This window comes from Rhinolophus sinicus, chromosome 16, assembly GCF_057876585.1.
Source record: "Rhinolophus sinicus isolate RSI-liver-muscle chromosome 16, RSI-T2T, whole genome shotgun sequence".
In the NCBI taxonomy this organism is placed as follows: Eukaryota; Metazoa; Chordata; class Mammalia; order Chiroptera; family Rhinolophidae; genus Rhinolophus; species Rhinolophus sinicus.
Window position 1 is genome coordinate 52,756,311 of NC_142516.1, and position 17,582 is coordinate 52,773,892.

The window sequence follows — 17,582 nt, forward strand, 5'->3', positions numbered from 1 at the left end:
TTATACCTAAATTTTATTTTTTTTGTTGCTGATGCATATGGTATTGTGTTTTTAATTTCATCTTCCACTTGTTCATTGCTAGTATATAGGAAAGCAATTGATTTTTATATATTAACATTGTATGCTGCAGCCTTATTATAATCAGTAATTTCCATACGTTTTTTTTAGTTAGGTCTTTCATATTTTCTATGTAGGCATTCATGTCATCTATGAATAAAGATAGTTGTATTTCTTTCTTCCCAATGTATATATCTTTTATTTCCTTTTCTTGTCTTATTGCATTAGCTAGGATTTTTAGTATGATTTTTAAAAATAGTGGTGAGAGAGAATGACCTTAACTTGTTCTGATCTTAGGAGGAAGGCTATTTTCTTAACCAGTGAGTATATTAGCTGTAGGTTTCTTGTAGATGTTTTTCTCAGGTTGAGAAAGTTCCCCTCTATTCCTAGTTTGCTGAGAGTTTTATTTGCTGAGAATTATTATGAATAGGTGTTGGATTTTGTCAAATAATTTTTTGCATCTATTGATAGGATGATGTGATTTTTTTTTTTTTTTTTAGCGTGTTGATGTGATGGATTACATTAATTTGAATGTTAATCCAGACTTGCATGCTTAGAATAAATCCCACTTGGTTGTGTTGTATAATTTTTTTAATACATTATTCGATTAATTTACTAATTTTTTTGAGAATTTTTGCGCCTATGTTCATGAGAGATTGCACTGTTTTATTGTAATGTCTTTGTCTGGTTTTAGTATTCAGGTGACGCTGGCTTCATAGAAAGAGTTACGGGGTATTCTCTCTGCTTCTATCTTCTGGAAGATACTGTAGAGAATTTGTATAATTTCTTCCTTATTTGTTTGGTAGACTTCATCAGTGAACCCATCTGGGCCACTTTCTGTTTTTTGATAGATATTAATTATTGATTCAATTTCTTTAATAGATATAGGCCTATTCAGGCTATCTTTCTTTTTGGTTCTTTTTAGTTGATTTGCTTGGACCAATTAAACCTGATAATGTAATATTAGATTGTTATTTTTTATTACATTTTTAGAATTATTGAAATAGTTTCTCAGTACTCCAAGATAAGTTACCTTAAATTTGTATATATTCTTATGAGATACTAATAAAACACAACTGTTTCCTTCCAGCCTAGTGTGTTAATTGTAACCTACAAGGAACCTCCAAAATCATCATCTCAGTTTGGATCCTACAAGCAAGCTGAATGGAGGCCAGATAGTACAATGATAGCTGTGTCAGTAAGTAGATTTTTCAACTTAAATTTCATTTAAACTTGTTCTCTTAGATGACTTCCTTTCAGTCTTTCACACCCATTAGCATTTATCTTTGGTGATAGGAATTGCTGTACTAAATCTTCTATTCAGGTTATTCCTACCATATCTTTCTTGATTCTTTCTCCCATTTCTAAATGTAGTGCCTATATATCCTTTCCTGTTTATTCTTCTCATTTTCCTGTTTTGTCTTTGAATTCATTCTAATCTAGATTTTTTAAACCTTTCTTCTATATTCACACTGTCCTCCCGAATTTATATTTTAAGTCTTTTCCTCCATTCCTAAGGATGTCTCACAAAAGTGGTAAACTTTATATGTTTATGTCATACTGACTTCTCATCTGCATTGGGATCTATTTCTGCATTTCTTTTGTGTCCCATTAATATGCTTAGATCAGGTTAATTTTACCTTTTCAATTTATGTTTTGTCACTGTCATTTCTTGAACTGTCATCACCTAATTTGAATTAGCAATAATATACATGGTTAACATTTATTGAGCACCTCCTACCTAAATACTTTTATAACCAGTTTACGTGGATCATCTCATTTAATCTTTAAAGCGACACTTTGAAGTAGATACTATTATCCTTCATAGTAGATGAGTATATTGAGGCTCTGAGAAATTAAGTTTTATCCAAAGTCACACAGATAGTTCATATTAAAGAGAAAGGATTTAAACTTGGTTACTTAGATTCTACTTACTGTACTCTTAATTAACTACTACATTAACTTATCTCTCTGTTTTCTGTCCTTTTCTAGTCCATCCTATATAATGCTGACTGGTTAATCATCTGAAAATGCTCCACATGGTCAAAAATATTGAGTAGTTTCTCACTTCCCACAGCAGGAGTCTTGCAGACCAACTATATACCAGATCTACTCTGCTGCCTGTTTGTGTATGGACCATGAACTGAGAATAGTCTTACATATTTAAGTGATTGAAAAAAATCAAAGAGAAACATTTTTGACACTTGAAAATTGTACGAACTTTAGATTTCATTGTCTACAAATAACTTTTTGGAGCATGAAAATGCTAATTTATGTACATATTATATGTGGCAACTTTCAAGCTGCAACAGCTGGCTTGAGTAGTCCTGCCAGTGACCATATGTGGCACTTCCACTCTTTGTTCTCCTGCTCAGTACAATATAAATTAGAATAACATTTATAAATTCAGTGTTTTAAGTGTCGTGTCTCCATACCATGACATTTTACATTATTATTATTACTAGTGCATACCTATTAGGTCAAAAGAACAAAAGAAGAGAATCATAGACTTTGCATATCATGCACATTGGAATGTGGGTTATTTTATTATTGATGGCAAAATATTGTGTTTAATATGCAATGACACTATAGCGAAACCAAAAGAATACAATATAAGTTGACGTTGTTCAGCTTAGTACTTACTTAGTTAAGTACTCATCACTATTCCCAACTCACTGAAATTAGTAGTTGAAAAAATTAGAAAATTTAAAGAGAATATGTCATCATACTAGAATTTCTTCACAAAAATAATAATGAAAATGAAGGTATAACCAAAGTAAGTTTGCTTGGTTCTTGATGAATTGGCAAATGTTACGTACAGTGTTACTCAGGTTTTTATTTGAATAATGAATGCAGTGTGTTAAATGACTGAGAATTACTTTGTATGAATGTTATGGAATGTGTGGAACAACTTCAGGTGAAAAAATTTTCAAAGAAGTTGAGAAAACACTAATTTGGTATAACCTGAAGTAGAATCCACTAAGGTGTGTTTTAACTGATGATGGTAAAAACATGTGGAACAGGAAAAGGCTTATTTATTATTTAGTTGGACAAATTTACAAAGCTTGTGCACATGTAAGCGTTTAAAGTCCATGGTTACTTTAAGTTTTTTTCAGAAATAGAAGCTGAATATCCTGACTTGCCCAAACCCACAGCTATTTGATGGCCTAGCAGTCAGTGATAAAGGTTTATTGTGAATTTTTTTAACTCGGAGCTGAGATAGAAAATTTTTTAACTTGAAGAACCACCTTCAGCCACTGAATGACTTTGGAAGATAGCTTTTGCTGCATACTTGGTATTGTTGCCTAATGAATTCATTCCAAAACTACAAAGCAAAACAGTGCTTATATGTGACATTTATATATGGTAAAGTCATTTTGATGACAACTAACGTTTAAATCACAAGTGATGCCAGGATGCTTTTTATATTTGCATTGCTGTAAAAATTTAAGACAAATGATATACGATCTCTATTTCCAACGAAATTAGCAGTACATATATTTTCTGAGCTCAAACCATACCATTTTTCAGACCTTGATGCAATTGCAAAGAAAGTTTCCGTATTTCAAAACCCATATTAATTGTGCAGATGAGGAATGTTCCACCCAATCTTCACTTAGAAGTGACTAATCTACAATGTAAGGCCATATTAAAAGGCAAATGTCAGGAGAAGAATCTAATAGACTTTTATAATTGCCTACCAAATGCTACAGATAGTCAATTAAAATTATATGCTCATGGATTAGTATCAGTATTTGGCAGTACTTGTGTGAAATGGCATTTTCAAATATGAGGTTTGTAAAATCTCATTATGGACCAGTATTAATAGAGGAAACTTTGCAATCCATTTTGATGATAGGGAACACCAACTAGAAACCCCAATTAAGTAAAAATGTTATCCCCTTAAAAAAAAATTCATTCTCTCTAGTGGATGGATAGTACAAAGAAAAATTGTACTCCATTATTATTATATTTAGAATTTTGTAACGATGAAATTTATGAAAATTGGTTTTCTCTGTATTATTCCTTTTTATTTTTCTGTATTTCTGATGTTTTGACTTCTTGGGGCCTTGCTGACCCTAGAGAGACTGCCCATCCTATTGCTAACCAGTTCCTAGGGATAGTAAAGGACTCAACCTGCTAGTGTACCTTTCATAAGGAAACCAATCCATAACCTAAACCCCCAGCCACTTCTTTCATGGAGCTCTTACACTTTGGGCTACTATTCCTCTGCTCTAATCATCTCAGGGCCAGGTACCAGATAACTAGAGACAGCCCCTACACCCCAGTAATGGGGAACCAGATTATTAGCCTTCTTTTTAGATCAGAAATAATTTCACATTAATTTATTAACCTCTATGCAGTCTATTAAATATTGAGAAAAAAAGACGTTAGAAGAAATTATTCCTGTCCTAAAGTTGGGAAGATAAAATGCATATAGAGAGGGTCCCCAAAAAATGTATACACATTTTAAGAAAGGAAAAAACTAATAAAATTACACTGATGGTAACCACTTTGAGCACCTCGTGTAATTGCAGAAGTCAACCGTGACTTGTGTTAATCTTTTGTTATCAGTATATATTGAGTATTACAATTTTAATACAGCCTTTTCTTTTCTTAAAACGTGTATACATTTTTTTGGCACCCTCTGTATAAGAGAAGATAACAAAACCAGTTTACTGTTTTGACTATTGAAAATCTGATATTTTTTTCACCTAGTTATTGTGTATAGTCTTTTTCTAGAACTTTGTGGAGATGTCATGATGAATATAATTTTAGCTATTGTTGCCTGGCTCATATTAAATACACTGATTAAATGCTGACTGGTTTCAAATGAGTTAATTCATCTCTATTTGTATAATTTAAAATGTGAAATAATGTTTTAGCTGATATGAATTTTAATATACATAGGCTCATAAATGAACTTTATGAAAAATAGATGTGTTTTAAGAACAGTTTTATGTTCTCAGCAAAATTGAGGGGACGTTATAGAGATTTCCCTTCCACTCCCATCCCCAACATGTGCGTAGCCTCCCCCATTATCAACACAACCCATCAGAGTGGTAACATTTGTTAACAATTGGTGAACCTACATCCACACATCTTTGTCACCCAGAGTTCACAATTTACATTACGGTGTTGTTAGATCACTCTTGGTGTTGTACATTCTGTGGGTTTCGACAAATTTATGACATGGTTCCACCATTATAGTATATACAGAGTACTTTCACTGTGCTCTGCCTATTTATTTCTTCCTCTCCATAACCCCTGACAACAATGATCTTTTTTATTGTCTTCATAGTTTTGCCTTTTCCCGAATGTCATATAATTGGAATTAACACAATATGTAGGCTTTTCAGATTGGCTTCTTTCACTTAGTAATAGCATTTAAGATTCCTCCATGTCTTTTCATGACTTGCTAGCTCGTTTCTTTTTAGCATTGAGTAATATTCTTTTGTCTGGATGTACCACAGTTTATTGATCCATTCATCTACTGAGGAACATCTTGGTTGCTTCCAAGCTTTGGCAGTTATGAATAAAGCTATAAACATCCGTGCGCAGGTTTTTGTGTGTGGACATAAGGCTTCAAACCTTTGGACAAATACCAATAAGCACGATTGCTTGATCTTATGGTAAGATTATGTTTAGTTTTGAAAGAAACTCTTCCAAAGTGGCTATACCATTTTGTATTCCTAGCAGCAGTGAGTTCATGTTGTTCCACATATGCGTCAGCATTTGGTGTTGTCAGTGTTGGGATTTTGGCCATTCTAATAGGTGTATGGTGGTATCTTGTTTTAATTTGCATTTTCCTGATGACGTATGTTGTGGAGCAGCTTTTCATAGTCTTATTTGCCATTCGTATATCTTTGATGAAGTATCTGTTAGTCTTTGGACCATTTTTTAGTTGGCTTGCTTGTTTTCTTGTTGTTGAATTTTAAGATTCTTTGTTTATTTTGGAAAGCTGTCCTTTATCAGATACGTCTTTTGCAAATATTTTCTCCCAGTCTGTGGTTTGTCTGTTCATTCTTTGAACAGATTTTTTCACAGAGCAAAAGTTTTTATTTTAATGAAGTCCAGCTTATCAGTTCTTTCTTTCATGGATCATGCTTTTGGTGTTATTTCTGAAAGTCATCACTAAACCGAAGGTCATCTAGATTTTCTGTTATGTTATCTTCTGGGAGTTTTAAAGTTATGAGAATTGGATTTTTTTTTAAGTTTTAATTTTTAAGTTATAAGGGTGATATATGATTGATGAAGAAAACCTGAGAAACACAGAAACAAAAAATTACTAGTAATTCCACCATTCACAGATAATCATTAATTTTTATTTATGTTCTTACATATTTTTCATGGATATTTGTAGATGCTCTTACACTTAATAGCACATGGATTTTGAAAGGCTATTGAAGTCTATTTGTTTTTAAATCCAAAGTAATAATTACTTTAAGTTACTGCTAATGTCGCTTGTTGATGGGGAGCAGATTTGATAAATCTCTGAGTTTCATAAGTAGAGGATTATCTGAAACAGTCTTTTGTCTTTATAGAAAGCAGGTATAAAGTATCATAATCTGCTTTTTTGACATATTATATCATGGACATTGTCTCACTTCAGCATTCTTCTGTCATTCTGGTTTTGAATATCTGCATGAGATTCTTACAGATGAGTGTATTTTTAAATTGATAACTAGATACAGGAATTTTCATCATTTTCACACAAGATTGGGAACTTACACATTACTCTGCAATTTTGTTTTTTCATGTAGTATATATTAAGACTGTACTTCCAGATTAATATATATTTCTAACTTACTAAATTTAGTCTTTGTATAATATCCCATAGTATAGAAGTTTCTTATTTACTTTTTTTTTTTCCCTTGATGGACCTTTGGCAACTACAAACAGTGTTACAGTGTACCTTATTATACATCTGTCCTTTGTATCGGTGCATTCATTTCTTTAGGGCACTTTACCTTATGTAGGATTGCTGTCTCAAAGTGTTTATGTGTATGCTTCTTAATAAATATTGGCAAATTATTTTTCAGTAAAATTATATCATTTCCAAAGTTATTCCTACGCATTCTTAAGATTCTTATTTGCCTGCATTTATGCCTGTATTAGATTGATGAAAAATGGTTTTGTCATTTTAATTTGTGTTTGTGTCATTGCTAGTGAGGTTTGGCATCTTCATGTTTATTGGCTCTTTGCAGTTCTTCTGCAAGTTGCTGTGTTTGTCCATTTTTCCAACCAAGTTCCATGTCATTTTTCTTCACTGTAGCTCCAATGCAAAGAGCATTTTCTGCAAATGGTAGGCATTCACATATTAAATGAAATAAGTAACCTATGAACATACCATTCATTATGGTAAAGGATCTCCTGTCTAGGTATAGGATTCTTAGACCGAGATTCTTTTTTTCCCCTGGCCATGAGATACTGTTCTAATGCCCTTTGGTTTCTAGTGTTAATAATGAGAAGTCTAGCGCTAATCTGATTCCTTCACTGGCAACCTCTTCTTTTTCTTTGATTTTTCTTTTTATTATTGAAATTTAATCATTTCTGCTTATTATCTCTAGATATGTATGTTTTCATTAAATAGTCTCCCACTGTCCCTGTATACTCCCCACCACCATTTAAACCCAAATCTCAGCCCTTTCAATACAAAGACTGAAGTGTTTCTGCAGCTAGGGAGTTTATTTCCTGTTACTTTCTAAATAATAGAAGAATAGAACAAGACTTGTCCTGTATTCTTTTTTGTTGTTTCACTCATTATTTGCAAACCTCCTGAATTTGTCCTCCAAATCTCTTTTATTTATCTCCTGAAAGTCCTAAATTTTTTTCCTTAGGGTACTTGCACTCTTCTTTCATCTCTGGGGCTCACTAGTAGGATCCATATATTTTAGCTGTTTAGTTTGATCTCTCATTATAAAATTACTGAGCTTCCATATAAGTGGTATTTTTCTTTGTTGTGTTCTGTTAGCCACCCTTAGAGGTCAGGCTTTCATGTGGGTCTCTGGCAATGCAAATCAGCAGATGTTAGCTAAAACAGCAATTTGCCAAGGCAGACAGCTCACAAACTCTTGTCCTCGGTTTAAGCTTAGGGTGAGTCTCTAACTCTCAGGTGTTTTCTCCAAGTGGAAGGACCTTAAGCTGAAGGCTTCTCCAGACCATGAGGTCTGGGAGCAATTCAATTCACCACTACAACCTCTACTCTAAACTTGCTGAAGTCATCACTGTCACGTGGGCAGCTCTGTCAATGTCCATTTCTGGAATCAGTCGCATTCAGCCCTTTTCTGAGGGGAGCCATGGGCTTCTGCTTTGTAAACTTACTTAGGGAACTGTGAAATCCCAGGTCTTGGCCCAGAGCCTCAAGGAGTGGCGAAGTAAAACTTCCCCTCTGCTGGGTCCCTCAGCACCTGTTCTCCTCCAAGGTCTTGATGACTGACAGCATCCCCCAGACTCATCCAGCACATGTTTTTATTTTTATTTGTTGGTAATTGTATTCTGAGAAGGAGAAGGTTTGGCATGTGGGCTCAGTCTTTCCATCTTACCAGAACCCAGAAGCTAACTTAAAGTAAGCCATTTCTACCCATTCAACTTTTTACTTGCCTCTGCCTTCAAAGGAGGTTGTTTTTTGTTTTCATTTCTTACATTATAATGTAGACTAATATATATATGGAAATAATTTGGAAGGATCACTGATAATTTTTGTATTACCTGTTCAGGAAGGCAGTCACTCCTTTCAAATAACCATTTATACCAAAAGGTGCATTTTAAAATAACGGTAAGGAATTGTATATTATGGAATGGTTACTGGATTAGTGAACTTTCTTGGTAACCAAAGCTTTGGACTGTGAAGCTTTACTAATTTTGATGGTCCTTTTCCTCAAATGTATTGTACATTTTCTTAGCCTCTTACATGAAATATATTGATTATGAATTAACTATTTACTTGAGGATTCAGAGTCACGGCAGTAAATGTTGGGGGTGTCTACTGTGTGCTAGGCACTATTGTAAGTGCTTTATGTGTATTAAAATTAATTTATTCTTCATAACAGTCCTCTAGATGTAAGTTATTTTATTATTCCAGTCATACAGTTGAGCAGAGGTGTAGAGAGAGGTTAAGTAACCTGCCCAAGATTACATAGATACTATGTACCTAAGATCACATTGTTGATCTTAGGTACAGAATTCTAATCCATGCAGCCTGGTTCCAGAGTTTTAAGTTCTTAATAATTCTGCTTTTCACTGTTAGCATGGTTGTTTAATCCTACTCGCTATTCTGGAATAAAGCTGAATCTAAGAGATGCTTCGAAACTTGCTTTTATAAAAAGTCATTGATAGAAGGAATGTGTAGGCAAGGATATACAATTGTATGACCTGTAGAAATACAGCATAACTCTTCCCGCAAATTAAGTCAAAAGCAAAGCAGCTATCCCCATGTAATGTCTTACTGTGTGACCCCCCCACCCCCACCCAGGTGTCCTCATTGTGTGCTCTGACAGGTCAGTTATAACCAAAGTTGTATTTCTGTGTCACTAACAGAATCACAGTCACCTGCTTATCAACTTGGACCTTAAAAAGAAACCTCACTGACACTGTTTTTTAATGGGATATAGGGGGAAAAAATCCTTTACCATTTTAAGAATTGGTTCATAGTATTTGGGAGAATGTTTTCTCTGCATATCAGAAGTAGAATATCATTTTTGTAGATAGGATACCAGGCCATAATTATCCCTAAAGTTTTTCTAAACTTTAGACAATGAATAGATATCCAGGCACAAGGAGCATCAACATGAATTTTAACTACTGTCTCATTTCTAGGACTATATCATTGTATTTAGGTATATGTTTAAGTATTTTTATTGTAATATTGCTTATAATAGGGAAAAAAAACTCTGGAGTCCTTTGATTCTGCATTCCCATCTCATTACCAATATGTTGCAAAGTCCTGGCTCTAGTTTATTGCTGTCCTTTTCCTCTTATTCTCATTGCCATTCCCTTAGTACAGGCCTTTTATATATTTTGTCTAGATAGCCTAGAACACAAAACTTTTAGCTATATTTTTTCTCCACTTGAAATGCATCTCAGTTATGCATAGCTAAGACCTAGCTCTTGTGTTATTCTTATTTCCAAACCTTTCATTGGCTTCCTATTGTATATAAAATGTGTTTCAAGCTGCTCAGCCTAGTAGTATCCAGGGCGTCCTGGGATCTGGTGCCACCCTGCTGTTCCAACGCTATTTTCCACTGCTGCCTTGTAATCCTTTCACACCCAGCGAAATGGAAATACAGTCTGTCCTGCCACAACCTTAGAGTTACTGTAACTGGAATTAGGACATAATGTATTTGGGAATAAGGGAAAAGTGTCAGTTTGATTTAGAATTCCTGTTGTTTGATTGTGATGTTCTCCCTCCCGGCATGTTAATGTATTGAATCGCCTTACGACAGCCAAAAGCAGAGTGTTCTAACACAGTGGAAGATAGCAAGTTACAGAGGAATGCAGTACTGCACATCACACCCACTCGTCCCATTGTTTCAGTTCATCTTGGTGTGTCCAAACCCTGTTTTAGAAGTGTTTATTTTTTTTATATATTTTTTTTTTAATAATGGAATGTGTTTTTTATTTTTGGTATTTTTGATTTTTTTTTTAATTTATTGGGGTGACAATTGTTAGTAAAATTACATAGATTTCAGGTGTACAATTCTGTATTACATCATCTATAAATCCCATTGTGTGTTCACCACCCAGAGTCAGTTCTCCTTCCATCACTATATATATGATCCCTCTTACCCTCATCTCCTACCCCCCACCCCCCTTTAGTGGTTACCAGAGGGTAAGAAGTGTTTATTTTGTGATTCTTCTGGCTCTCTGAATTTTGCTCTTGTCTCCATAACTTTGCATCCTTAAACCTTTCCTTTTTGTTAGGATTGCTGTTTTTCACATTTATTATTTATTCAATCATTATCTTCAAATCTTAGTGGCTTGAAAAAACAAAACACACAATATTTGTGTACTCTCATTTGTGTACTCTCATTAGTGTACTCTCTGTGATTTGCCCTGGGTTTGGCCAAACAGTTTTTCTTCTGTTCTCACTTGCAATCACTGATGTTGCCACTGTCATCTGACGGCCCCACTGGTGCTGGGCAGTCCAAGATGCCCTTGGTCACATAGCTGGAGCTGTCCACTTTGGTTTTCTTTGTGACCTCTTATTCTCCATCAGCTGGATGAGGCCTTTTTGTATGATGGTATAAGCTTTTCAAGAGAGCAAAAGTTTCTTCTATAAGTCCAGCCATGTTTTGATATATAATAAACTGCAAATATTTGAAGTATACCATCTGATAAGTTTTGAAACCATTGCTGCAATCAAGATGGTGAACAGATGCATCATCCCCACAAGTTTCCTTGTGCTCTTTTTTTAATTCCTCCCTCCTGCTATGGTCCATCTTCTCCCTCTAAAACCAACCACTGATTTACATTCTGTACTACAGGTTAGGTTGCACTTTCTAGAGTTTTATATAAATGGAGTCATACAGTATGTACTCTTATTTCTGGTTTCTTTCACTCGGCATAATTATTTTGAGTTTTATGCATACTGTCATGAATCAGTAGTCATTCTGAGTAGTATTCCATCTTACAAGTGATTTATCCAATCATTTGTCAAGGACATTTGAGATGCTACTTTTTAAGGGTGATTATTTATTACCAAAACTTTTAAGATTGTTCTAAGGCAGGAGGTCTGTGTATGAAAATATAAATGACATATGTCATTGGGATCTGGAAATATGTAGCATACATGCAAAGCCATAGATACTCAGTAAATTTAGTTGATATCGACATAGTTAAGTGGAGCCATTATTTGTAATTTCATCTAGTATAGTGTGTATATAAAATTTCTAAATGCTGGTGCAAAATGATACTATATTTTTCCTGGCATTATAGTCTTCTAAGCACTTACTAAAATTCCAAGTATATTATTAGCATTTGATACTCTGAAATGTTGAACTTTTGACCTTGAGTGACTGATACACCAGACAGCGTTTGTATGTTATTCGCCTAAGTACTAGAACATATTATTTTACTTTTCTAACCTATATAACAGTAGAGTTTACAAGTTTTAAATAGTCACTAACCTGCATAGGGGTCATGATGTCTGTGAAACTTGATATGGCTTGATGTGAATTCATTTTCCTTTTGATCCCATATTCTCCACATTAGAAGAATATAAAATTGCACGTGAAGAATTAGAATAATCATCTTACTTGAAGGAATCTTAGCCGTTTTTCTTTTGTATGTCAATATGTTAAACTAGAGTTTTGGGATACATTGTGAAATAGTAAAGTTTACAGTTAAAAAAGAAAAAACTGGCTTTGCTAAAGAAATTGAGTGTTTTCTCTGGCATTCCTTTAAGTAAAAAACAGAAAGCCAATACTGGGAATAAATTTGAAACCTTGAATAGTCTTTTTTTTTTTTTTTCAGTTTTCTTTGGTTCTACTTTGGGCAAAAACCCACCTGCTTCTAAAATGATAAGAATTCAGTATTAGTATAAAGTAGTTTGGGCAAAATATTTGTCACTTCACTCTGTTATGCGTGAAAATGTTTGGTTAGGAATAGGTAAATATTTTCTATATTTATATAAATGTAAAATGGTTGTTTGAGCTTCAGAGTCATGGATATATGCCATGATCATATAATGGCACTACTTGTTTTAATGCAATTATAATTTTTAAAAATTTTGTTAACTTACAGAAATTAGCTGATGTTCAAATTTTGGAAATTGAAGGTTTGCTCTGTTTTCCTACTGTGTCTCAGGGTATATTTTGTAGTAAGTCAGAGGCCAGTTCATTGATTTTGAAATATATAACTGTGTCATTCTGAAGTTATACAAACTTTATTTGAGTAGAGTCAAGAATTTCATCATACTGTTATGTACTATTTGGCAACATTGTTGCTTTAAAAACTTGGAAAATTATTTGCCATATTGCACAGTTCCAGAAGTTCTGTATATTTTGCAAAATAATCATCTATTATTGAATAATACAATTTTCGAATATTAAGTTCTATAGTATAATATGAACTATTGATTTCAATGACATGTCTGAAACATTTTCAAAATATAAAAAAATCCTCTGGATTCTTATATTAAAATGAAGTCATTTTTTTATTTGTATAATTAGACTATAGCTCTTCAAAAGAGGGTTCTTAAAATTAAAAGTGAAGTGTTTTCAAAGTAAGACTATGTATAATTAAAATTTAGGGTTACAGTCATAGACCTACCCTTTAATTTATGGTAAATAAAATTTATCTTTCAGACAGCAAATGGCTACATCTTGTTTTTTCATATTACATCTACAAGAGGGGACAAGTACCTTTATGAACCAGTGTATCCCAAGTAAGTTTGTCTTTCATTCTTTTAATATTTGGTTTGCATACTTTATATTCACAAAAACATTACAATTCTGGGTTGTCTGAAGTGATTAAAATAAGCTAAGCCAGCATTTCCAAAACAGTGTTTCAAAAATTACCAGGTCTTTGAACTGTCATTACTTGAATAAAGAATTCTGTAACTAATAAGTCTGAGAATCTTGCATGAATGTACTATATTCCTTCTTGGACATTCAGAATTATTGTTAACATACTACAGATCTATCATTTGTAAGTCCTTGTCAGGGAGGACCTATGAGATCATGAAGGGAAGAGGTGAAATGTCAGGAAACTGAAAAGGCACTTTTTCTTGTATATTTTTTTGTATATGGATAGAAAAAGTATGTACTCAAACACAAACAGTGGTTAGAATTTGAAGGAACATGGACTTTTGGTCTTTAAACTATGTTTTTCTGTATATTTTTCATAATTTTTCCCCCTTACTGTTTTTTAGCCTTTCTTTTGAAATAAAGGCACATTTTATTGAAAGAACTTTTGAAATAAGAGAACATATAATTTTAAAGCATCTTTTTTAAAAAAAGTTCAAGCCATTAAAGCTGTATGAAAATATAAATGAATATTACATTTCTACATGGGGGAAGATGACCAAAGTTTATTAGGTATTTAAGAAATTAAAGGGAAAATAGATTTCGTTATATGAAAATTTAAATTTCTGAGAATTAACAGGAAAAAAAAGAACACAATTAAAAGGGCAAGGAACAAACTGAGGAAAATTTTTGTAGCATCTAGAAACAAGGCTTACTGTGTTTTATACAGGAGTCATACATAAATTGCTAAGAAATACAAAGATTTCAAAAGATAAACAGGGAAAAGAAACCTCATAAAGGAAATATAACAACTAACAAACACGAAAGAAACTTGTTAATTAGTGACTCAAACTAAACAGTAACTCAAAACATTAAATACAATTATTTTTTAAAAACCTACACATTTCAGTATATAAAATAGTTTTTTTAAATTATCAGTACTTTCTGGAATAGTAAAATATGTTGTACACTTCTGCTAGTAGATTTACCCAAAGGTATAATAATAGAGAATTGGTTTGCAAGTCAACTTGGTATATTCTTCTCAAATAATAAGCAGTCGTTAAATATAATGTCTCAAAATTTTATAAACTTGAGAATCTGATCATATTGTAATGCGAAGTGAAGAAACAAGTCACACAAAATTATATATATAATAGGACCACAACTTTGTAAAACAAAACAAAAAAAAACAAACAAAAGTCATCTAAAGAAAAAAGCAAGAAATATATATATATAAATATATTTATATAGAGATATTTATAGTAATTGCTCCTAAATGGTAGAACTGTAGTGTTTTTCATCTTTTGACTCTTGAGTTTTCCAAAATTTTTGATATGCATACCTTATATTGTGGTAAAAAAATTCACTTATTTGAAAAATCTAAAACAAAAAGCCACAATTTTATTTAAAAATGGCGTTATGAAAGATTCTTTAAATAACACTTGTTAATATTCTTGAGAATACACTTTGGGAAAGGCTAACTAACGTTCGCCATGTAGGATGTAGCTCAGATTCCTTTATCATAGATTTTAAGGAAATACTAGATTTTCTTGATGACGTAGTCACTTTTTTTAATAATAAATATAGTGTTAATTGAGGTGTTAATCCTGAGTTTTGGAAATCTTTTGTAAAGTACAGAAATTCTTTTGATGATGGAATTTAATTTGACTTGTTTTAAACAAAAATCTTTAATGCAAAAACCCTTTTGGCATATAAATTGTACTGTTAAAATGGTATGGACATTGTCATAGGTAATTGAAGTATTTAGAAATTTTAAATTCAATTTTATGGGTAATATAAAACTTACAATTTTTTTCATTCTGTGTGATAATATTGTGAGCCTTTTGAAGAACTGTTGTAATCAGTGTCTAAAATATGATTTACTTGTGCATTTTGAACTACATATAAACCCATTATATTGCGCAGTTTCGATAGACATGCTTCTGTAAATAAGAAGCAATAATCAGCATCATCTGATCCTCACCGGATTAATTTATACTACTATAGGTAGGCTGGGTAGGGAAATAACATATCTTGAAACAGTGAAAAATACCATTTTTTGTATTTCAACTCAACTAACATGATTTACATGTTTACAGTGTTTTGGATTAGTATTTTGAGAATCACTTTTTGTATTCCAGAAAAGTTTTAAAAAAGAGTTTCTTGCCTTCTGATTCTAAGACAACAGGGGATGCAACTTAATTTGAGTTGATGAATTTTGCTGTTTTTGGCTGTGTGCATTAGGCTAAAGAACTCATAAAGAGCATTGTTATTTTTAATTTGAGTGTTCTTCCATATATTTTATTGAAGATTTGGGTTTTAATACATGAGCTCAATAAAATGTAGTAACTTTAGAGCAGCATTGAGTATCAGTGGTTAAAGGAATAGGGTTTTGCATCAGATAGGCCTGGAATTGAATATCATCTCTGCCTCTTTTCATCGGTATGACTTCTATTAAATTATTTAATACCTCCAAAACCTGTTTCCTCTTCTATAGAATAAGATAACAGTACTAATTATGTCATAGGATTAAATGAGATCATGCATATTAAATGTTTAGCTAAGTGCCTGTCTCATGGGAAAATTAATAAAGGACAGCTGCTGTTATCGTTAATATATTTTTTCCTTCACCAAATTTTTACTTCATTTCTAATAAGTGATTTTATATATGTAAAGTGATTTTACATATTACATAAGTTATGTATATATTACATATTAAGTGATTTTTAGCTTTTTAATATTTGACTTGATAATAATGTACTTTTTTCCCAGAGTTCAACTTCTAGTGACTGCTACATTTAAAAAAAATAAAATCTCTTATAGGGAAACAGTTTTGCAGAGTAGATTAGAGTCAGCCTGTTATGTATTTGTTTGCCTGGACTACTTTCTAGTTGGGTTAGTAGTCCAATAAGTTTCTTAGTTTTTCTATAAAATTGGAATAAAAATATTTTCTTCTTCAATTATTTGGAGAATTATATGAGTTCAAATTTTTAAAACCTGGAAAATAGTGGCTCATATATGGGTTTGAGGAGAGTTTTGAAAAATGTTTAGTTCTGTGTCATTGTAAACATGTATGCAATTCAAGACGCTGTTCTAAGCTTTTTTTTTTTTTTTCAAAATCAAAAATAGTACTTTAATCCTAGTGTCTCCATAAGCACTTTTTCAAACTCATTCAATCCCTGTAGCAACCCTATGAGGTAGTTAGGTACAATTATTATACCATCTGCAACATAGAGACGCCAGGCCAAGTAACTCATTCATAGTCAGTGGCATAGCCAGAAGTCAGACTTGAGCGTTGTAGCTTCAAAGTTTGTGCTCTTAACCACCAATACTGTATTGTCTCAACTGTGTTTATGCCCATCTAGCCATGTACTACTTTGGGATTTATTTGGGGAATCGGGAATAAAAAAAAAAAGTGATCTGGATTGGCTTATAATAGTCCTGACAAATAGAGGCACCATAATTGAGGCCATTAGTAGTCCTCTTCTCAATTATAGAAACTCTATTGTATCTTGTTTCTATACACTAAATCTTATGAGTTCATCGCATGAGCTTTTCTAGAGTATCTCAACTTCCCTGTATTATGTGACAGCATCTTAAGCTCAGACTGCATATCGTTTTCCATTACTCTCTACCTGAGAACAGGTCAGATGCCCCATGATCTTCCATAGTTTCCACATAGTGTTTCCAGCATCCTGCCTGTTGGTGTTGGCGAGTCAGCTTTCAGTAATGATGGCAGTCTTATTAAATGACTTTTTGTGCCTCAAAGTTCATTTATCCTTTGATTAATAAATATTTCACTTTTATCTTTTGTGTCATCATAAATTCCATTCTATATTAAACTATCGCTTCGTATTAGTTACACAGACCAATGGACAGACTTGTCCACTGAAGGTCTTCTTGGCTTTTTATTTTATGTCTTGGAACTTGCAGTGAAGTTAATGAAGGAAGCTGTCGGGATAAATCAGAAATAATTTGTGTTTAACTTTACAATGTGTTCATGTGTTTATGTTTAAATATGAGTTTAGTAGATCTTGAAACTGCAACTCATATTTATTT

General features: G+C 32.8%; 1 protein-coding gene across 6 annotated transcripts in view; it reads left to right on the forward strand.

The window, feature by feature from the left end:
* Window positions 1-17,582, forward strand: part of RIC1 (RIC1 partner of RAB6A GEF complex) — a 96,914-nt gene that overhangs the window by 25,446 nt on the left and 53,886 nt on the right. For 4 of the 6 annotated variants that reach the window (XM_019727155.3, XM_019727157.3, XM_074330459.2 and 1 more), the window contains exons 2-3: window positions 1,148-1,255; window positions 13,365-13,444. In XM_019727155.3, the coding sequence (XP_019582714.3) occupies window positions 1,148-1,255; window positions 13,365-13,444 (188 nt within the window). Of the gene's footprint in view, window positions 1-1,147; window positions 1,256-13,364; window positions 13,445-17,582 lie in introns of those variants that run through there. The other 2 variants (XM_019727159.3, XM_074330460.2) reach the window with 2 other exon arrangements.